We start from the raw sequence: 23,568 nt of genomic DNA, 5'->3' as shown, positions 1-23,568 counted from the left end.
GAGCAAAGCCGTCCTCATAGTGACTTTTTTTGGATAATAGTTTAATTAAAGCTACTGAGAGTATGGTATAGTAGTTCAGAATACAGGTGCTGGAGTCTGGCAGGTCTGTGTTTAAATCTTGACTCTACCACTTACACATTTCAAAATTTTAGGCAGATCTTCTAACTTCTTTAAATTTCAGTTTCTTCAATAATAATCTGAAGATAATAAAACCTTTACAGGGTTATTTTGAAAATTAAATGAGATAGAGCATTTTACATTGTAAGCACTTTTAGTTGTTAGAGAAATCTGAATTAGAGTCTGGAAGGAGTATTTTTATTGGCTTAAACATTTTATTTTATTTATTTTTTAAAATACTTTATTCATGAGAGACATAGAGAGAGAGAGGCAGGGACACAGGCAGAAGGAGAAGCAGGCTCCATGCCTGGTGTGGGACTCGATCCTGGAACTCTAAGATCATTCCCTGGGCGTGAAGGCAGGAGCTAAGCTACTGAGCCACCCAGGGATCCCTGATTAAACATTTTATAATCTGGTGTTATTTCTCCAAAAAGGTTATTTAAGAAAATGTCAAATGACATGTCAACTACTATTTATTTATTTTTACTTTACCCTTTATTCTAAGAAATCTCTTTGTTTTCTCATGGAAACATAAGATAGTGAAAAAGCCCAATATGACAATTACTTGTTAACTCATCAAGGTTTTATTCAACTCATTAATGAAGGAGCCAGAGGAAAAATGAAAGCAAGTTTGTAGAGCATTTGAAAAAAAGAAATTTATATAGTCAATTTGGACAATAGTTTAATGGATTGATTAAAGAATTAGGGTAGTAAAATCAAACTTTGGAATCATCATTGCTACCAGGCCAAAAAAAAAAATGAATCACATCTAGTTTTATTGCAGTTTTAGTATCAAACTTTATAGGACTGTAAATGATCTGGACTATCAAACAAAATTAAGTCTCCTCAGAGACTTAGATAAACTGTCATATTAGAAACTATTCTAGCATGATACTAAAGAAATAAATCACAAGTCATCAATTTGCTTTATTTCCAAGTATTTCATATTTTCCTTTCCTGACAACTATGTTTTAGTTCATAGTAATTAAGCCTCTTCATTGCTTTACCACCCTCCTCCTGTTGTGGAGTACATAGTCTATCTAACAGCAGGAAGAAAGATATATGAGAGGATTACCCATTGTTGGGTGGAGTTAGATGATTTTGTTTTAAATTAGGGAGGAGAAATGCTAATAGGGAAAGAAGGAAGCAGGTTGATGGTGGAGAGGAGCTATTGGCTCTGAGGGAGGAAAGAAGGGATGAGAATGGTGGGGAAGATTGTGTTCACATATTCTGCAGGGTTGTCTCTATGACCTCCTTAGAACTTTTTCCATGTTCCTAGGGCTGTGAACCTCTGCTGTCTAGGAAGCAGGAGAGGATGGCAAAAGGTCCAGAGTCTGCGGAGAATTGTGGTAGAATCCGTGCTTTTTGAGACCACCCTTCCCCTCCCCATGGGTGCAGTGTTGTACTCCATGGGTTCAAAGCTCCTTTCTTTGTGCTCCTTAGCGGGGCCTAATGTGTTCTCTCTTTTCATCCATAGCGGCATAGATGTTCACTATGCAGTTACCTTCAATGGTGAGGCCATTGGCAATACCACCTGGGACCTAATTAGCCTTCATTCCAACAAGGTGGAAAACCACGGTCTTGTGGAACTGGATGATAAGCCCACTGCCGTTTATGCAATTAGCAACTTCAGAGATTATATTGCTGAGACACTGCATCAGAATTTTTTGCTGGGGAACTCTTCTTTGAATCCAGATCCTGACTCCCTTCAGCTTATCAATGGTGAGTTGATATCCATCATAAAGTCCTTGTACACCGTTAGTTTCTTTTCCAATATACTTTGGTGAGAACTAATTTCCTTAAATATATGTGGTTCTGAGCATTGTCCAGACTGCATGAGAAAGGAGCCATCCTGGTATGAATGAGCTGTGGCCATACAGCTATGTTGGATAGATCAATCAGGAGCTCTTTAGGATATATGTAGACAAAAGGCCACAAAGAGTGGAGAAAGTAGAGAACAGCATGACATTTAGAAGTAGTGTAGGGAAATGGGAGCAAAATGTAAGAAAAAGGGAAATAGAATATGCAAGTATGAGTTGAAACAGGTTATAGTGCTGCCAGGCCAATCGACACATTAATTCTCCATGGGCACATCAACTGGTATAAAGACTTAAAAGCCAGAGAATGGAAGACAAAGAGTAGCTCAGGAAAGTTCAAGGAAGATCCTGGTCACAGAAGAACTGATAATGGGTGGTAGGCAAAATCCCAGAGAATCCAGTACCAAGTGTGAATTCAGAGAGCTGGAGAGATCCAGTTATGATATGAAATCAGCAGGTGGATCTGGGATCATCAAGGAGGGGTTGACTATGGATTTAGAGTCTAAAGAGTGGCCTAGTTAATCTCAGACTGAAGTTTACCAAGAATCTGTTTACTAGGGATGCCCGGGTGGCTCAGTGGTTGAGCATCTACCTCCGGCCCAGGGTGTGATCCTGGAGACTCGGGATCAAGTCCCGCATCGGGCTCCCTGCGTGGAGCCTGCTTCTCCCTCTGCCTGTGTCTCTCATGAATAAATAAATAAAATCTTTTAAAAAAAATCTGTTTACTAGTGTTGCAACCGTTTAACTCATCAGGGACATGGTATCCTGTTAAATTACTTACTACTTCATCTTTACTTCTTTATGATTTCTTCACTCATGGGTAGTTTAGCTTTTAAAATTTTACTGAAATGATTGCATGGGAGTAATACCAGCTGCCAAACCAGGAAAATTAATGAATGAGAGGCAATACTAACAATGATGCATTTTTATAGCCTCTTCATTTCCCACATTTTCTTAAGAGAAAAGAGTTTGTATCTTTTCAGACAGCTATCCCCTTGGCCTCTGTGTGTATATGTGTGTGTGTAAATAAATACAAATATGAGAGAGAGAGAAAGAGAGAGAGAGAGAGAGAAAAGACAGAAAAAAACTTTAACAAAATTTTACTATGTATAAAATACATTTACTTCCTATAGAAGATATTTTTTGAGGGCTGAACTAAAACTTTAAATCGCTTTTCAGTTATTTTGGCTACTAAACTGATGTTTCCTTAAAATGACAGTGTGCTAAGACAGGACCACAAAGTGGCCTGACTTCAGATGGCTTATATAGTAGAGAAACTATTTTGTTTTTTATTTTTTTTTTATTTTTTTTTTTCTATTTTGTTTTTTAATTAATTTATTTATTTTAGAGAGAGAGAGAGAGAGCATAAGCAGGGGGAAGGGCAGAGGGAGAGAAGAAAAAGAGAATCTGAAGCAGACCTCCTGCTGAGTGTGGGGCTTCATCTCACCATCCTGAGATCACGGCCTGAGCTGAAGCTTAGAGTTGGAAGCTTAACCAACTGCACCACCCAGGTTCTTCTAAAGTGGAGAAACTCTTTCTTCATGGATGATAGTGCTATTAGGCTATCGGTTCTAAAACACCGGGGAACCTTTGTATTTTAGAGCAGTGCAGGTATCCTGGGTGTACTTTTTCATCGTTGTATCTTGTTAGAAAACCTGAGCCAGATAAAATAGTGAAAAGAGAAGGGGCTTGTTACAATCTGATGTTGTTGGAGTCCTTTTGGCAAGGCTAGCTTAGACTAGCTGGGAGCTACCTAAGGGGACAGCAAATAGTCAGAAAGTCCCAGGAATCTGGATATTGGGATCAGAGAATAACATATAAGCTAGGAGGTCATGACCTGAAGGAGCTGGGAACCTAAACTGAGCATAAGGTATAGACACCAAGTAACGAGGGTAGTGGGAGAATGACCTGGAGGCTACGGTATGCAACAGGCAAAGTGAGATTGTTTAGGAAACTAAATCCACATATAGCATAGGAAGGTCTTCCTTTTATGTAGAGCCTTATAGTAGAGCTACCTCTTAGAAGGTGTCCTAAAAAGGAGTTTAACAACTGAGAATTTCTAAGTAAATTTAACAAAAACTTTAGAATATACAGGAGAAACTAATTCAGGTGCTTTATCTTTCATTAGATGTATGTTTTAATTGCACAGAACTTTTGTCTCTAAAACCTATTTCTATTATCCTGCCTACTTAGAATGCTGAAAGACTTCAGTTTTCGAGACCTGGTCATTTCTTAAAGATGTATCATCCTTTCCAGGTGCTAATTTTCCATAGAAGACAAGATCATGGTATATACAACTGAAAGAGAGTTTTGGGAAATACTTAAAGAGGGTTTTTGGCTTCTCATTGGCCTCTTTATGTCAGGCCAGTGGTAACAGATGAATAAAAAGAGATTCTGCTTCTATATTAGGTGGATATACCAGACCAAATCCTTTTTTTTTTTCTTTAGCTTTTATAGATTCCCTCTCCCCTTCAGGCAAAATCAATTTCTTCTTTGTATCCCATACATTGTATATATATCCCTCACATCATTTTATAATTTGTATTTATCTCTCTGACATAGGGAATACTTACACAGGAAAAACTTGGCTTTATGTTATAGTCTCAACTTTATCAAAGTCTGTAATAACTAAGCAAGGATTCAGGAAGCCTTTGCTGAATTAAGTTTTATAATCTACTGTCTTACCTTTTTTGCTCTTCAATGTTGGTAATAGTGATAAACTCTCTGGTGTCCTAGCCCATTTTTCAAGGATACTTTTCTTTCAGAAAAGAAATAATTTTTCTTTATCTTCTCCATTCTTAGCAATCAAATAAGTTGAGATTTCAGTTTAACTTCCTTATTAAAATGAAAATAAAATTAAAAACATCTGCTTCACAGGAATCTTGAAAAGAGTAAACAATGCTTGAAAGAAGAAAAAGAAATAACAGGAATATTTTAAGTGTAATAATGAGAATATTTTATGTTGGAATCTTATAAATGAGATAGATTGTGTTAATATTGATGCAGGACCCAGAGAGGGTCTCACAGGACCAGTCAAAGAGGGTCCTTTGCGACACACACAGGCTAGAAATCAAATATAAGCCGGCAGGAAGTGAGAGCAAAGTTTATTGAAGATATATATGGAGAGAGCAGTTACCAGACAGAGTATCTGGGAGACTCTGGAAAAGGAGAGTCTTGTTCTTTGCTTTGCTGGGGCCTTGTCTTTGCTGGGGTTTTCAGTGAAGATTGTGGTAGGGTGTACATGTTCTCTCAGGCATCTGGGAACCAACTGGAACAAGGACAAGGGTCCAGGTGTCCTCCACAAGCCACTTATTCCTTGGAGCCAGGGCGTCTTGGCATTGAGATGTCTAGTGCCCGTGGTCTGGAATACACATATGATGGCCTTGTCGAGTCATTCTCCCATAGCCCTTCCTTAGATGTTATCTATTGTGCTGGAAGGCTCTAAAAACATCATAACTTCTTGTCCTTACAAGGAGGACATACACTATTTGTTCTATGAGGCATGTATAAAGTGAGGATGCAGATCCTAGGGAGAATAGAAGCAGGAAAAAGAGCAAAAAGCAGATTTTGTAGAGTCCTTTAGTTTCCCTATCTCAATATAGGTAAAATAATGGAAAAGTAATAAACATTTTCTAAGCAAGTCTCCCGTATCTGTTGTGCCAAGATCTAAACCAGAAAAAGGAACAACTTGGTTTTTAGTTGTCCCTGAAACTCAAATACAGTAGTATCTCAACAAAATATGTTCCTTAATATTGTTCTTTCTTCAGTGAGAGGAGTTTTACTTCCTGAAACTGAAGACCAAGTTTGGAACACCCAAAGTTCAAGTCTTCAATCAACCCCACCATCCATTCTGGTAAGTATGTTTCTATGTTATATGCCTAGAATCAGGCCCTCAAACTTCTTTTCTTCATACACTCACCTGCTTACTTTGGCAGCATGAATTTCCTAAGCTGTTCCTGTTTCAAATATTTTCTTACATCATCCTTGGAACATCATTCACAGTTGTCAGCTCCAGAGTCCCAGGTATTGGTTCAGAAAATTTAAGCCTTCTGCAGTGGTTAAATGAAGTCTGCAGCAGTTAATTGCCAAGCTCTACATGTGGTATAAAACTTATTTATGGTTTATACTTGTTTGGTAATAATTAAGCCCTAAGTGCCCAATGAGTTGTCCTCTAAAAGTTACTCAGAAGTAGTTTTTATAGCCAAGACTGTACATTGATATACATAGGTACAGAGGATAGATTTGCATTCCAAGGATTGTATTGAAGAAAATTGTTAGACTCCAAAGCATATAGAATAGCTTGTGTATGGGAGAGAGAGAGAAGAATAAAAGTAGCAGCTGTCTGACAAATGACAGAGACTCAAAATCAGGCCTCCTTTTAACCTGTGCTGAAAACATTTCCATTCACACAGAAACATCGTGAAATGAATGTTCCTTTTTGTTCTTACCACTCAACTCCGCTGGGTGTTCCTTTATTCCTTCCAAACCTCCACTTGCCATTTCACCTACTAAGAGGCATCTAGTAGAAAAGAAAGTGGCTACCTTGAGTGTAGTTGAAACAACAGCATGGACACCTACAATCACAACACACACCTGCAGAGACTACCTGGTTATAAAGCATCCATGAATCTTTTGTTATCTCATAGAATAGTGGGACTCCCTTCTAATTCCCTACTCTTACTCTCTTGAGACTTTTCTGGCTCATAGAAGCTTTTTGAAATACTTGTTTCTTGATTTTAATCCTGCAATGAACATATACAAAGTCTGCCCCCAAATCACTTAGCCATTAATATATGCAGTCATTTCTCGTATTCTGTTGTAGAGCAGCTCAGTTTTGAAATGTGGTGTCACTGGAAGTACTCTTTTCATTGAGTTCCATATTGGAGAAAAAAGATTAGGGAGGATTCATAATACAGATTACATTATTTGGTGTTTATTCATTCACTTATTCATTCATTCAAGTATATTTATTTAGTACTTTTCATGTGCCAAGTGCTGGGGAAGCCGAGATGAATAAAGATGTGGGCTTGCTCTCAAGAAGTTTCCAGTCTGGTAGACAGACTTCTACACAAATAGGACTTCTGTGCTATCATAGAAGTCCATTCAGGATGCAGTGGCAGAGGATGGTGATTCACTGTGAACATGGCACCACTAGTCATTCCTTCTAATCATATTCATCTCAAGCTTCTCTAACCACAGAACTGTGATGATGAGATTTAGAATGCTGTTGTAAAGATAGGAATTTCAATATGAGCTGGAGGTTGTAAGCTGGAGACCAGCCAGCTGGATGTGCTTTGGGACCAAATTTTTAAAGAAGCCAACATTTAACAATCAGGTATTTTTGCAGGAAAATGCAGATTTCTAACTTCTTTTGAAAACTGGGAAGATCTGGTATTTAGTTTGGGTTTGGAAAGCGACTGCTCCTTTACTGATGACAAGTACTGACTAAACTGGGCTCACATGGTGCCTATAATGTGGTTCTATTTGCATTAAAGGCAATCTCTCCATTTTTTGAATAGTGGTAATTGTGGGGCCATAACAATTTGAGGAGACAGTGGAATGTTAATGGATAATAATAAGGCATGAAAAAAAGAATGATTAGCTAGAAGTGTGTAGTTACTGGTTTTTCTTTTTTGGAGGGGGCAAGCTGTTAACATGATTTTGTTCTTTTATAGAAATGAGAATAATTTTTTAATAGATTGATTTTTAGGAATTATTTTAGAGGTAGGAATTTTGAGATATTGAATTTGACACTTTTTGGCATCCTAACTTGGAAAATCACATGTTGCACAGTATGCTTTCTATAGCACTAGCAAGCTTTTCAGTTGGCATTCACAGAAGTGAAACTTGGCCAGGATAAGTTAATATACTACATTGAACTAAAAGAAGAATTTTTGAGTTGAATTTGTTACTATGGGAACATCTATTCCTATAAAAATAAATGAAGTGCTATTGCTGGCACATATAGGTATACCTTTTACAATGTAAGAATACCATTTTTTAGGGGGCACGTATTTGGAAGAGATGGTCATCCTTAATTAAAAAGTCAAGTTGTAGGGTGCATGGGTGGCTCAGGCAGTTAAGCATCCGACTCTTGATTTCTGCTCAGTTGATGATCTCAGGTCGTGAGATTGAACCTTACCTTGGGCTCACACTCAGCATGGAGTCTGCTTGAGATTCTCTCTCTCTCCCTCTGCCTTCGTTCCTCCCTCTGCTCATGTTGTCTCTCTCTCAAAATAAATAAATAAAATCTTTTTTAAAAAGTCAAGTTGTTTACTTTCACTGTTTATTTGGCTTATTTGTGGCTTGTATTTTATCAGAGATATTATGTATTGTTTCAATTTTTTATTGAATGAAAGGGCATTCATAGATATACTGAAATTGTGTATATTGTTTGAGGATTTCCTTTTCATTAAGGATTAAGCTGTTTTCCCGATGTGTGTCAGGTCATAGGTTCTGTGTAGTAAAATTCAGTTTTTTCAGCATGGGTTAAAGAGCTTAGGCCATTTCACTTAGAATTCTGAAAAATTTCACATGTAGAATTTGCAAGGATATAAATATGCCTGACTCAACTGGATGAATATGTGCCTTTAACACATCTCTAGAAGTGATTTTAGATAATTAAGAGGAATAAAAGTAAATTCCTTGGTATAGTATGATTGTCTTCATTCTAACTACTTTTTTGAGGAACAAATAGGGCATTGAGCAAATGGCCTTCTTGCTTCTCCTTGAGTGTACGTGTGGTTTTAAATACTGAAAAAGAAATGGGAAAGGAAGAAAGTTTTCTGACTATACAAACAACCTCCATATTCAACCTAGCATATTAGAAAATAGGGTTTCCTTTCTCTCTTTGCTCTGTTTACCTGGGCCTTACCGACCTGTGGACATAGGTTAATCTGAATGAGAATGGACTGCTGAGGCGGTTGGTTCTAGTTTCTCCTCTGGGAATCCTTTTGCCATCTGGTTATAGATACTTATACATATCTCTCAATGAACAGCCTAGTATTATGGGCAAAGCACGGGGACTAAGAACTCTAGAAACTCAGGAGTATAGTTCTGATTTTTTTTCCTCTATTTTCTTTGACTGTGGGCATTTCACTTCTATGAGATGAAGTTTCTTATCTTTAATCGACAAGGTTAGACCACATGATTCAAGAATCCTATTCTAAAATTTGATACTTCTGTTTTGTTCACGCATATGTACACACTAACCCCCCTAAAATGGTACTGAGACTCAGTTTCCAATATGTGAAGGGAGGGTGAGTGTTCCCACACAGCACTACATAATTCTCCAGACATCAGCTGGGTGTTCAAGGATTCAACTCAATTCTGACACTATCTACCCAGAGAGATAGCATCAGATTCCACAGGTTAAGGGCTCAGTTCTACAAGACTGCCCCCCTACTTCCACTTCAGACATCAGATATTGCAAGCCTCGGTTGCTACCTGTACTTCTGACCTACAAGCTATAAATCACAGGTTCCCATGACCTCTTCCTCAAGTTTGGTTGATTTGCTAGAATGGCTCACAGAACTCAGAGAAACATTTTCCTTACTAGATTACTGATTTATCATAAAAGGATACAACCCAGGAATAGCCTGATGGAAGAGATGCATAGGGCAAGGTATGTGGGAAGGGGCACAGAGCCAAGCTCTTGCCAGATATGCCACTCTCCTCAAATATCCAGGTGCTCACTAACCCAGAAGCTCTCTGGACTCTATCATTTTGGGGTTTTATGGAGGCTTCATTACATAAGTGTGATTGATTACATCATCAGCTATTAGTAACTGATTCAACCTCTAGCCCCTCCCCCCTCCCTGAGGGCCATGGGATAGGACAGAAAGTTCCACCCTTAATCACATGGTTGGCTTCATGGGCAACAAGTCCCAATCCATAGGTGCCCTCTAAAAGTTATCCCATTAACATGACAAAACATACTATAATAACTCTCAACACTTAGGAAATTCCAAGGGTTTTGGGATCTGTGAGCCATGAACTGTGGATCCTAAGACCAGATACATATTTTTAATGAATTACAATATTATACCTTCTTTCCTAACATAAGATTTAGAAACCAAAGGAAAGTCTTTTAAGCACCTCAGCTTTTAAGCACCTAAGCTAGTATTTTTATTTAATTTGTTTTCCTTTCACCCTCTGGACTTCAATTTGTTGACTTTTCATTTATCTGGAATTGAACTCTTACTCTCTCCATCTGATCATTCCTTTTTTTCTTCCCAGGTTCACTGAGATATGATTGATATATAGCATTATGTAAGTTTTAAGTCATACATGATGATTTAATACACTTACATGGTGGGAAATAATTACCATGGTAGGGTTAGGTAACACTTTCATCACCTCACATAAGTACTTTTTTTTTTTTTTTTTTGTGGTGAAAACATTTAAGATCTACTCTCTTAGGAGTTTTCAAGTATGGGGCAGCCTGGGTGGCTCGGCGGTTTAGCACCGCCTTCAGCCCAGGACATGATCCTGAAAACCCAGGATCGAGTCCCATGTCAGACTCCCTGCATGGAGCCTGCTTTTCCCTCTGCCTGTGTCTCTGCCTCTCTCTCTCTCTCTGTGTGTCTCTCATGAATAAATAAATTTAAAAAATGAAAAGGAAAAAAAAAAGGTGTTTTCAGTATGTAATACAGCATTGTACATTATAGTTTGACATTATATGTTTGACATTAGATCCCCAGAACTTACTAATCTTATAACTGGAGATTTTTACCCTGTGGCCAACATCTCCTCATTTCTCCCAACCCCCCACCCCTGGAAATAATCATTCTTGTCTCTATTTATAAAAATTCAGCTTTTTTAGACTTCACATATAAGTGGTATCAGGCAGTATTTGTGTTTTTGTCTAGTTCGTATCACTTAGCATAATGTCCTCAAGATCCATCCATGTTGTCATAAACAGCAAGATTTCTTTCTCATGGCTGAAAAGCATTCCGTTTGTGTGTGTGTGTGTGTGTGTGTGTGAGATATAATCCAATTTATTAATTTTTGCTTCTTGCCTTTGCTTTTGATGTCATATCCAAAAATCATTGACAAGACTAATGTCAAGGATATTTTTCTTCTATGAGTTTTACAGTTTAAGGTCTTATTTTTAAGTCTTTAATCCATTTTTTTTTAATTTTTTAATCCATTTTTAATTAATTTTTGTGAGTGGCGTCAGGGGTCCACTTTCATTCTTTTGCATATGATTATCCAGTTTTCCCAACTCCATTTATTGAGGAGACTATCCTTTCCCCACTGGGTATTTTCTCAGCTCCCTTGTAATATCAGTTGACTGTGTATCTTTGGATTTATTTCTGAGAAATTCTCTCTCTTTGGTCCATGTGTCTGTTTTTTTTTTAATTTTTCTTTTATTGGAGTTCAATTTGCCAACATATAGCAGAACACCCAGTGTTCATCCCGTCAAGTGCCCCCCTCAGTGCCCATCATCCAGTCACCCCAACCCCCTGCCCACCTCCCCTTCCACTACCCCTTGTTCATTTCCCAGAGTTAGGTGTCTCTCATGTTTTGTCACCCTCACTGATATTTTCACTCCTTTCCCCTTTATTCCCTTTCACTAATTTTTATATTCCCCAAATGAATGAGACCATATAATATTTGTCCTTCTCCGATTGACTTATTTCCATGTGTCTGTTTTTATGCCAGTGTGTTACTGTTTTGATTACTAAAATGAAATTACTATATTGCTTTGTAATGTAGTTGCTTCATATTGTAGTTTAAAATCAAGAAGTGTAGTAGCGTATGGTTTTCTTCTTTTCTCAGGATTGCTTTATTTTTATTTTTAAAAATTTTTTTTAAAGATTTTATTTATTTTTATTATTTATTCATGAGAGACCCAGAGAGAAAGGCGGAGACACAGGCAGAGAGAGTAGAAGCAGACTCCCTGCAGGGAGCCTGATGTGGGACTCAATCCCAGGACTCCAGGATCATGCCCTGGGCCAAAGGCAGACGCTCAACCACTGAGCCACCTAGGCGTCCCTCAGGATTGCTTTAGATATTCAGGGTCTTTTGTAGTTCTTTATGAATTTTAGGATCGTTTCTTCTCTTTCTAAAATGCTACTGGAATTTTAATAGGGATTACATTGAATCTGAAGATGTCTTTGGCTAGTATGGACTTTTTAACAGTATTAATTTTTCCAATCTGTGAATACAGAATATGCTTCCATTTATGTGTGTCATCTTTAGTCTTTCACCAAAGTCTTATTGTTTTCACTACATGGATCTGTCACCTACTTGGTTATATTGATTTCTAAGGCTGTTAACTGTTTTAGATGCTATTATAAAAGGAATTATTTTTCTTTTTCCAATAGCTTGTTTTTAATGTACAGGAATGTAGTCGATATCTGTATATTGATCCTATTGTATCCTATAACTTTACTTAATTCATTGATTTGTTCTAACAGTTTTTTAAAAAGATTATTTATTTTAGAGGATGTGAGTGGGGGAAAGGGCAGCCGGAGAGGGACAGGATTTCAAGCAGACTCCCCACTGAGGGCAAAGCCTGATGCAGGGCTCAGTCTCATGACCCTGAGATCATGACCTGAGTTGAAATCAAGAGTTAGACCCTTAACCAGCTGAGCCAACCAGATGCCCCCATTCTAACAGTTTTTTTATTTCTTTAGGATATTATATATGTAGGATCATGCCATCTTAAACAGACCATTTTACCTCTTCCTTTCTGATTTGAATGCCTTTTATTTAGTCCTCTTGCCTAATTGCCTTGACTGGGACTTTTAATATTATACTGAATAAGATGATGGGAGTGAGAACCCTTGTCTTGTTCCTCATCTTAGCAGGAAAGCTTCAGCCTTTCACAATTGAGTATGATATTTGCTGTGGGTTTGTCATATGTGGCCTTTATTATGTTGAGATATGTTCCTTCTGTACCCAATTTATTGAGGGTTTTTATCATGAAAGAATGCTGAATTTTGTCAGATACTTCCTGTATCTTTGAAGATGATTTTTTATTCTTTATTTTATTAATGTGGTATATCACATTTATTGATTTGTATATGTTGACTCATCCTTGTATCCCAGGGATAAGTCCTCTCCTGACCCTGGCATATGATTCTTCTAATTTGCTCTGAATTCAGTTTACTAATATTTTGTTGGCAATTTTTGCATTACATTAATCAGAGATATTGGTCTGTCATAGGGAGAAGCAGGCTTCTCGCAGGGAGCCCGATGTGGAATTCCTCTGAGTAGAACAAGGTTATGGTTGCAGTGGGAGGTCCCCTTCTTTGGTGTTTCAGTCTTTAGGTTGCCCTTTTTAACCTTTCCACCAGCATCAGCCTTCCTGGTTTCACATTTCTTCTCTCTAGTATCTGGCTTTTCAGCTTTTTCACCTACCAACTTGGAAGATGGGAAAAAGCAGTCTGTGTCCATTTTTTAAACCAGATTGTCTTTGTTACTGAGTTGTATGAGTATTTAATATGTTTTGGGTATTAACCCATTATTGAATATATTATTTGCAAGCATCTTCTCCCACTCAGTTAATTACCTTTTCATTTGTTGATGGCATCTTTCAGTGTAAAGAAGCTTTTTAGTGGGACATAGTGTCATTTGTTTATTTTTGTTGCTCCTGCCTTTGGAGCGAGATCCAAAAAATTATCGCTAAGACCAATGTCAAGGAGCTTACTGACTATGTTTTTTCTTCTAGGCATTTTATAGTTTCTGGCCTTACAGTTCAAGTCATTTTGATTGGATTCTCTCTTCCATTGATCCGTGTGTCTGTTTTTATGCCAGTACTATACTGTTTTGATTAACTTTTTAGTATAGATTAAACTCAGGGAGCGTGATATCTCTGGCTTTGTTCTTCTTCAAGATTGCTTTGCCTATTTGGGGTCTTTCGTGGTTCCATACAAATTTTAGAATTAGTTTTCCCAGTTTTGTGAAAAAATGCCATTGTAATTTTGATAAGGATTACATTGAATCTGTACAGATTGCTTTAGGTCATGTGGATGTTTTAATAATATTATTTCAATTCAGGAACATGGAATATCTTTCCATTTATTTGTGTCTTTAGTTTCTTTCATCAGTGTCATAATTTTCAGTATGCAGGTCTTTCACCTCCTTGGTTAAATTTATTCCTAGGTATTTTATTCTTTTTGATACAATTGCATATGATTGTTTTCTTGATTTAGATTTCTTGATTTTTTTCTGATAGTTTCTTATTAGTGTATAAGAATGCAACAGAATATTTTTTGAGTGTTTGGTGGAGTTTGCCAATGAGACCATCTGGTCCTGGTCTTTTCTTCGGAGGCTTTTGATTCAATCTCCTAACTAGTAATTGGTCTATTCATATTCTCTGTTTCTTCCTGATTTAATCTTGGAAGATTGTTTGATGTTAGGAATTTCTCCATTTCTTCTAGATTATCCAATTTGTTCATAATAGTTTCTTCTGATCCTTTGTAGTTCTGTGATATCAATTGTAACTTTGCTTTTATTTCTGGTTTTATGTATTTGAGCCCTCTCCCTCTCTTTTTTCCTTGGTGAGTCTAGCTAAAGGTTTGTCAATTTTGTTTATCTTTTTGAAGAAAAGCTCTTAGTTTCAATGATCTTTTCTGTTGTCCTTTTAATCTTCATTTCATTTATTTCCATTATTTCCTTCCTTCTACTAATTTTGGGGTTTTGTTGTTGTTTTTGTTATTATTCTTTTTCTGTTTTCTTTGGGTATAAAGTGGTTAGATTGTTGATTTGAGATTTTTCTTACTTTTTGAGGTAGGCCTCTATTGCTGTGAACTTCCCTTTTATAACCACGTTTGCTGCACCTCATAAATTTTTGTATAATATATTTTTGTTTTCATTTGCCTGTAGGTATTTTTTTATTTCTCCTTTGATTTCTTTGATGACCCATTGGCTCTACAGTAGCATGTTTAATATCCATATTTTTTGTGTTTTACCATTTCCTTCCTGTAATTGATTTCTATTTTCACATCATTGTGGTCAGAAACGATGCTTTATATGATTTCAGTCTTCTTGAATTTATTAAGAGTTGCTTTGTGGCCTAACATGTGATCTGCCTTGGAAAATGTTCCATGTGCATTTGAGAAGAATATGTATTCTGGTGCTTTTGGATGGAATGTTCTATATGTTTATATTTTAAGTCTATGTGGTGTAATGTGTCATTTATGGCCAGTGTCTCATTATTGATTTATTGCTGTCAGTTTTTACTTTTAGGCATGTTAATATTTGCTTTATATATTTTGGTCTTCCTATGTTGAGTACCTATGTATTTATAAATGTTATGTTTTCTTATTAGAGTGACTCCTTCATTATATAATGCCCTTCTTTCTTTTTTATTGTAGTAAAAGAGTGATGAATGTAAAGCTGTATCAGCTTTCTTTTTGTTTTCATTTGCATGGGATATCTTTTTCTGTCCCTATCCCTAACACTTTTAGTCTGTGAGTGTTCTTATTTCCAAAGTGAATCTCTTGTTGGGCATATAGATGAGCCCCTTTTTTAAAAATCCATTCAGCCATTCTATATCTTTTGATTAGAAAATTTAGTTCATTTACATTTAATTATTGATAGATATGTACCTACTGCCATTTTGCTCATTGTTTCCTGGCTTTTTTTTGTAGTTTGTCTCTTCTTTTTGTCTCTTCACTTCTGGTTTTATAACCTTCCTTAGTATTACATTTAGATTCCTTTCTAATTTTCTTTTGTGCATTTACTATAAATATTTGCTTTGTGATTACCATAAGGTTTACATATATCATCATATATATATGTGTATATGTGTGTGTATTTATATATATATAATATATATAAAACAATCTATTTTAAGTTGATAGTAACTTAAATTTGAATACATTTCAACACTCTACATTTTAATCTCCCCCATGTTTTATGTTTTTGATGTCACATTTAATATCTTTTTATTTTATGTATCCTTTAATTATTGTAGTTTTAGTCAATTTTTACTTTTGTCTTTTATATTAGCTTTATAAGTGATCAGTCCATTATCTTTATGTTTAACTTTTCCTATGAGATTTTTACTTTTGCATGTTTTCTTGTCATTAGTCAGTATCATTTCTTTTCAGCTAAAAGCAGTCTCTTTAATGTTTCTTCTAAGGCCCATTTAGTGGTGATGAACTCCTGTAGCTTTTGCTTATCTGGAGAACCTTTTTTTCTTAGTTTTTTTTTTTTTTTGCCTCGATTCTAAATGATAATCTCACTGTGGGTGAGTATTCTTTCCTTAAAGTGCTTCGAAAATTTCATGCCATTACCTTCTAGCTTGAAAAGTTGCTGCTGAAAAGTCTGCTGATATCCTTATAGGGTTTCCTATGAATGTAATAGGTTCTTTTTTCTTATGTTGCATTTAGGAGCCTCTCTTTATCTTTATGTTTTGACACTTTATAGTATGTCTTGATGTTGATCTTTTTGGATTCATCTTTTTTTTATAAATCTCTGTACTTCCTGGACCTAGATGTCTGTTTCCTTCCCATTTTAGGGAATTTTTCAGTCATTATTTCTTCAGATAAGTTTTCTGCTTCTTTTTCTTTCTCTTCTTTTTCTGGGGCCTCTATAATGTGTATATTATTCCACTTGATGTTGTCCCATAGGTTCTTTAAGGTATTGTCACTTGTTAAAATTATTTTTTCTTTTTTCTACTCTTTGTGGGTGAGTTCATTGCTTTGTTTTCTAGCTTGCTGATTTGTTTTTCTGCTTCTTCCAATATGCTGTTGAACCCCTGTAATGTACTTCTCAGTGTAATTATGTATTTTTCAGTTCTGTGAATTATGTTTGGTACTTTCATATATTTTCTCTTTGTTGAAGTTCTTTCTGTGCACTCTTCTCTGGTAAGCATCTTTATAACGTTATTTTGAACTCTTAATCAGGTAGATTGCTTATCTCCATTTCATTAAGGTGTTTTTCTGAGGTTTTGTCTTGTTCTTTCATTTGGAACATATTCCTCTGTCTCCTCATTTTATCTGATTCTTTGCATTTGTTCCTATGTAGTAGATGAAACAGATGCCTCTCTTGTAGGAGTCTTATAGAAGTGGTCTTATGTAGGGGATGACCAATGGGGGCCAGAAGCACAATCCTACCCTGGCCACCAGAACCAGGTGCTCCCTGGGTTTTTCCTGTGTGGGCTGTGTGTACCCTCTGACTGTGGTATAGCTGAGCTGTGGTGTGGCTGGGTGGATGGGGTTCTTCTCCAGCCTGGCTGTGATATATTTTTGTCAGAAGTGTGTGTGTGTGAGGAGGTGGAGAAAGTGGCACTTGCCTGGCTGGCTATGGCTTGGCTTTGGTACAGGGTATGGAATGGTGCTTGCTTGGCTGGCTGTGATGTGCCTGTGATGTGGGATGGAAGCCCCATATGTGCTGGCAGGTTGGAGGGAGATTGTCAAAATGGTGCTCACCAGCACCAGTATTAGTAAGGTAGAGTGAGATTACAAAAATGGTATCTGCCAGTGCTTCTGTTCTAGAGAAAGCCCTAACAGGTTCCTTCCTTTCTGGCAGTTACTCTAGGATTAGTGTGTCTCCCTCACATATGGTCTAGGCATTTTACAGACTTCTCCTTTTAATACCATAAGATCCAGTAATTCCACTACTGAATATTTACTCACAGAAAATGAAAACACTAATTCAAAAAGATATATGTACCCCCATGTTTATAGCAGCATTATTTCCAATAGCAAAGATATGGAAGCAACCTGAGTGTCTATTGATAGATGAATAGAAAAAGAAGATGTGATGTGTATATATATATATATATATATATATATATATATATATGCCATGAAATATTATTTAGCCATAAAAAGAATGAAATCTTGCCATTTGCAACAGCATGGTTGGACATAGAGAGTATTAGGCTAAGTGAAGTAAGTCAAAGAGAGAAAGACAAACACCATATGATTTCACTTTATGTAGAATCTAAACACACACACACACACACACACACACACACACGCAAATGAACAACAACAACAACAAAAATAGAAACAGACCCATAAGTGGTTATTGGAAGGAGAATAGTAGGTCTATGGGTGGTTGTCAGAGAGAAGGAGAGTGGGAAGTACAGGCTTCCACAGCTATTCGTTCCTACAGCTGTGGAACGAATAAGTCATGGGGATAAAAGGTACAGCATAGAGAAAAAAATGATATTTTAATCACATTGTGTGGTGACAAATGGTAGCTACACTTGTGGTGAACATAGCATAATGTATAGAGTTGTAGAATCACTATGTTTTACACCTAAAACTAATGTAACCTTATGTGTTAAGTATACTTTAATTAAAAAAAGATTAAAAACTATCTCTGAAACAAACAAATATATACTACTTTTGCACTGGGTCCTGGGGCAAGGAAGTCTATAAGTCAGTCCTTTAAGGGCAGGTTTTTCATTCCCTGCAGTTCTGGACATAATCCTTGTTGGTTTTTTGTTTTGGGGGCTGGTCTTTCAGGTGCAGTAGCCAAGGGGTGGAGTGCCTAATGTGGAGCACAAACTCCTTGCTCCTTAGAGAAACATTCCGTGTTTTTAAAATTTCATTCTGATTGTGGATTGCAACTTTTTGGTTGGGGATTTTGGTGAGACCATATCTCTGCCTCTCCTACCAAACTCAGTGGGGCCCTTTTATCCTTTGTTGTGGAAATGCTGTTCATCTAGTTTTTTAGATTTTTTTTTTCAGAGGAAGTTATTCCATATGTAGCTGTAGATTTATGTCCATAGGAGGAGGTGTGTTCAGTGTCTTCCTATGCTGACATCTTGAACCCAACCCCAGGAGATTTCTTAAAGAGTCTACCTGATGAGAAATGTAACAATTCAACAACTAAAGTATTTTAGAAACCCAGCCTGTAATACTATAGGTAGAACATGATCAGCCTGTATCTTCTATGGGGGTGTTTTTTTTTTATGGGGGTGGTTTTAAAAGTACTGTATCTAGATCCTATCCACAACCAATTAGTTTAGAATCTCTGGGACATGAGGCTTGGACATTGGTGTTTTTAAAAAGCTTCCATGTGATTTTATGCTATTTAGGGTAAAGAATGATTGTTCTATTTTCCTTTATCAGTTTTCACCTAGGAAATATTTTATGAATTTCTTCTATACATATGGCACTTCTTATTTTTTATCACTTGTAATTCAGCATAGATTGAAGTATATAAGGTCCCACCAAATGCTATGGCCATTTTACCTATTAGCATCACCACTAAACTTTTTTTTGTAGACTTATCTTCATATGGTTAAATAATTAACATGTTCAAGGATTGTGTTTCTGACTGCTTTTCTATTCCTGAAGTTAAATTTTAAGGTAATATTAGTACTATTAGTAAGAAGTCATTGGAAAGAGAAAATTGTATTTTGTAAGTGTGATGCCATTTCATAGATGTTGCTATTCTTTTGAGGTAGCCAGACCACATTTTGATATGGTGACATTTCTTAACAAAATGAAAAACCTTAAGTAGTTAAATACCCTTTAGAAAGACTAATAAAATTGCTAATTGTTCTTGCCCACTGTGGGCAATGTGTTTAGTTCTTTGACATCAAATTACAGATATTAGTAATTTTGTAATTAGAGTATTAAAGCTAGTAAGACAGAATAAGGGACCATCTAAGCAAGAGAAAAAATACTTTTTCCCACAAAGTCACTTTGGAATATTTTAAATATGTTATCTCATCTCTTCCCAATTTACAGATATGATTCAACAGGTACATGGCTTTTCTCTCGTTTTTTTTTTAACTAGTCGGTGGTTTGAACAGGGGTTTGATGAGGGCTCTCTTTGGTGGTAGAGCTCATGTCCCCCAACTCCCTCCCTGCCATCAATATTACATTGTCTTTATATCCCTAGAAAATCTTGAATTGTGAATACATAGGTGATATTTGAAATCATTTTTATGTGTTTCTTTTATCTATGATATGATTTAGCCTTTTTTTCCCCCCAGGATAATACCCTTCAAGCTGAATGGCCCTCAGCAGATGAATCTACCACCAGCAGTATTTCACCACTTGATTTCAGCTCTGGTCCTCCCTCAACCACTGGCAGGGAACTCTGGTCAGAAAGCCTTTTGGGTGATTTAGTATCTACACCCAAATTAGCCTTTCCCTCGAAGGTGGGCCTCAGTTCTTCCCCAGAGGTTTTAGACGTTAGCAGCTTGACTCTTCATTCTGTCACCCCAGCAGTGCTTCAGATTGGCTTGCCTGTGGTTTCTAAGGAAAGGACTTCTGGATCTCACATATTAGAAGATGGTAAGGGATTCTAATTACTTTTCATGCTTTTTTACTTTGTTGAATCAGATAACAAGGATTTTGAAGACAGAAAGAGACTAGGTTTAACAGAAAAGTATGGTAGCGTCTATTAGGAGTAAATATCTTGGGGAAGCTGTGTGAGAGAGGGAACAGTCAGATTTAATTGATTGAAATGGAGATTCCAAATAGGTAAATAATAAGAAAAGAACTTGGTGGGCTAGGGTGGGGATCAATTAATAGATATTTTGAACATCTTATTAAAGAATATATAATTTAAATTACTATTAAAGAACTACTTTATTTGCTTGAATATTGTAGTGGTAAACAAACAAAGAAGATTATTCTAGTAGCTCTCAATAGGATTAATTGTGGGGGCCAAGTTTAGAGATTCTAGCTTGCATTAGGCTTGTGAAGGAGAGAAGTGAACTAGGGTAGCTACAACAGAGATTAAGGAATGAAAATCAAGTAAATGATTTAGATGTTATGGAGGAAAAGAAAAATCAATGTGACCTATGGATGGAGTACGTATGTGAAAGAGGAAGTTGAACAAAGATATAATGAGTCCAAGATTTTAAATATTGGGTGAATCTGGAGGATGATGTGCAATAAATATAATTAGGAAATGAGAATTCAAGGACAAAATTTCCCAAGGAATTTTCTCCTTTAGGTTCCACTAGATTTAGTCTTTGTTGTCAATGTGGATACCTGCAGTTCTTTATTTTCATGGAATAAAAAAATCCAAGTGTTTGAAGATGAATTAGTTCAATCATTGAGATTTTGTTATCCTCAGGAAAGGATAGTATATTCACAAGTTATTGTACCATATCACAAAAACATGATGAGATCTTCTTGCTTGTTAAAATGTCAGAGTAAAAATCAGCAACTGTACTTCCTAACTTAATGAGAAAATTAAGTAGCTGGCTTTATTATTAGGAGAACTAGGAATACATTTTGCAGTTCTGTAGATTAATTAATGGAAAACTTTGTTTTTAGGATTAATCAAAGTTGAAGGGTCAGAAGATTTTCTTTCTGTTCATCCATTGCCTTCAGGTCCATTCACTCACCCAGTGCCAAAGGAAACAATACCATCTGTGGAAGACTCTGGAGTACCTTCGACATCCTCACCATATCTAGCCTCCTCTGTCAGTTTAGATCTTCTTGCTAAAGAAATAACTACACCTTTTGGCTTGGACTCTTTGGCCACCAAAGTCAAAGGCCAATTAGAAGTGAGCACTTTTATGCCAGACACATCCATAGAAAAAGAGTTTATATTTGAGAGTGGTTTAGGTTCAGGGTCTGGGCAAAAGGTAGATCTGATTACTTGGCCATGGAGTGAGACTTCATTAGAGAAGAGTTCTGAACCACTATCTAAGTCATGGCTTGAAGATCAGGGGCCACTTTTGCCAACTGAGGGTATAGATGAGAAATTAGTTATAGATGAGAAGATAGATTCTACAGAGCAAAGTATTGGCCATTTAACATATGGGCCTTTTGATAGATCCACAAACTTTGCAGAGGAAGAGCTCACTGGTGGACCTACTGTGCCCATCTTTGCAGAGACCACAACTCAATCTGCATCTCTAATTCTCTCCAAGCAAATATCAGAGGAACCTGACGTTGATTATTACTCAGTTACCAAAGCACCTCTTCTACTGACATCTATAGTAATCTCCGCTTCTACTGATGAGCCCAATCTACCATTTTTAAAGGAGGATATGGAACAAACCACAGAGTCATCCAAACTTGAATGGTTTGACAAAGAGGTTTCAGTAATGAAGCCAGATATGCAACATTTGGGGACCACATTGCCAGAATCAGATGTAGTTTGGACAGGAACTTCTTTGCTAGGGAAATTGTCCAGAGACACATTGGCAAGTACACCACAGAGTACTGACAAGCTCTGGTTGAAATCTTCCATGACACAGTCTACGAAATTGTCTCCAACCACAAGCTCCACCCTGCTAGAGGATGAAGTAATTATGGGTGTTCAGGATATTTCATTAGAACTGGACCGGATAGGCACAGATTACTATCAGCCTGAGCTAATCCCAGAGGAAGATGGCAAGGTTGGTAGTTATGTGGAAATGTCTACAAATGTTCACTCCACAGAGAGGGCTATTGTGGCGCAGCCCACAGAAGGAGGTGACTTGAGTCATACCCAGACTGCAGGAGCTTTGGTGGTTTTCTTCAGCCTCAGAGTGACAAACATGATGTTTTCGGAAGATTTGTTTAATAAAAACTCTTTGGAATATAAAGCACTGGAGCAAAGATTTTTGGAACTGGTAAGCACTAGAAGTGAAACATGGGCATTAGTGAATAATCATGTATGAACTAACCCTCTTTCCCTTAAACATATAAGATCTGAGCCAAGGAAGTGTGGTTTGCTGTGGACATTCATTTACAAATAATGTCATGCCTAGGGTTGGTAGGAAAACAATAAGATATAAGAAATGGAAAATGCAATATGGCATGAGGGTGATGTGGTAACTTTGATACTGAAGATTGTATTCCATGAATTATGAGACTGAAACAAGTTTAGTTTTTTTTTTTCACATGTTGCTATGAGACCAGTATTTTGCAGGTACTTATGATACCTTCACTGTTGTGATTCTTTAGTGAAACAGAGAGAATAACTCTCTGGGCATCTTGTGATTCTTTGGTGAAACAGAGAACTCCTGGGCATCTAAAACTGCGAGTTCCATGGGTTCCTAAATATCACTATGAAAATCCCTTCACTTTCAAATAATTCACAATTCATACTTTTATTGATGAGCAGTTTAAATAATGTAAAAATATAGTTCGGAAAAGTGGGGAGGGGCTCATCCTTGTTTTTTGGGTTTGGGTTGGCATATTTTGAACAAAATGCAAAACCTTGTAAATAAACTGACTACTTTTCATGTATTGCAGCTGGTTCCCTATCTCCAGTCAAATCTCTCAGGGTTCCAGAACTTAGAAATTCTGAACTTTAGAAATGGCAGTATTGTGGTAAACAGCCGAATGAAGTTCGCCAAGTCTGTCCCTCCTAATGTCAACAATGCTGTCTACATGATTCTGGAAGACTTCTGCACCACTGCCTACCAGACCATGAACTTGGCTATTGATAAATACTCCCTTGATGTGGAATCAGGTAATGGTACTGAATACCATGGTTGTTTCTTAGGGGAATCCAATGATTATTCTTGGGTATTTCCTTCTATACTGAGTCAAGGTGAATTGAATACTTGAAGGAAAAATGGTACTATGTCAGGCAAAATCTCCACATCATGGTAATTATGAAATGATCTCTTCATAGTGTATCAGTTTCGTTCTCTTTTTAAAAGTGTTGCTCACACACGTTATCTTGTTCACCTCCCATTCCCTTTTCTACCTATACTGTCTAACTCTCTCTTTTTTTAAAGATTTATTTATTACTT

The 23,568-nt window shown here is 36.8% G+C and overlaps 1 protein-coding gene across 3 annotated transcripts in view; it reads left to right on the top strand.

Moving 5' to 3' along the window:
* The window catches only part of IMPG2 (interphotoreceptor matrix proteoglycan 2), an 81,542-nt gene that overhangs the window by 45,855 nt on the left and 12,119 nt on the right, over window positions 1-23,568 (top strand). For all 3 annotated transcript variants that reach the window (XM_035710054.2, XM_049105607.1, XM_049105608.1), the window contains 5 exons: window positions 1,595-1,839; window positions 5,702-5,787; window positions 19,852-20,155; window positions 21,149-22,437; window positions 23,063-23,282. In XM_035710054.2, the coding sequence (XP_035565947.2) occupies window positions 1,595-1,839; window positions 5,702-5,787; window positions 19,852-20,155; window positions 21,149-22,437; window positions 23,063-23,282 (2,144 nt within the window). The remainder of the gene's footprint in view (window positions 1-1,594; window positions 1,840-5,701; window positions 5,788-19,851; window positions 20,156-21,148; window positions 22,438-23,062; window positions 23,283-23,568) is intronic.

This window comes from Canis lupus, chromosome 33 (genome assembly GCF_003254725.2).
Source record: "Canis lupus dingo isolate Sandy chromosome 33, ASM325472v2, whole genome shotgun sequence".
NCBI lineage: Eukaryota > Metazoa > Chordata > Mammalia > Carnivora > Canidae > Canis > Canis lupus.
This window is presented reverse-complemented; position numbering and strand designations above follow the sequence as displayed.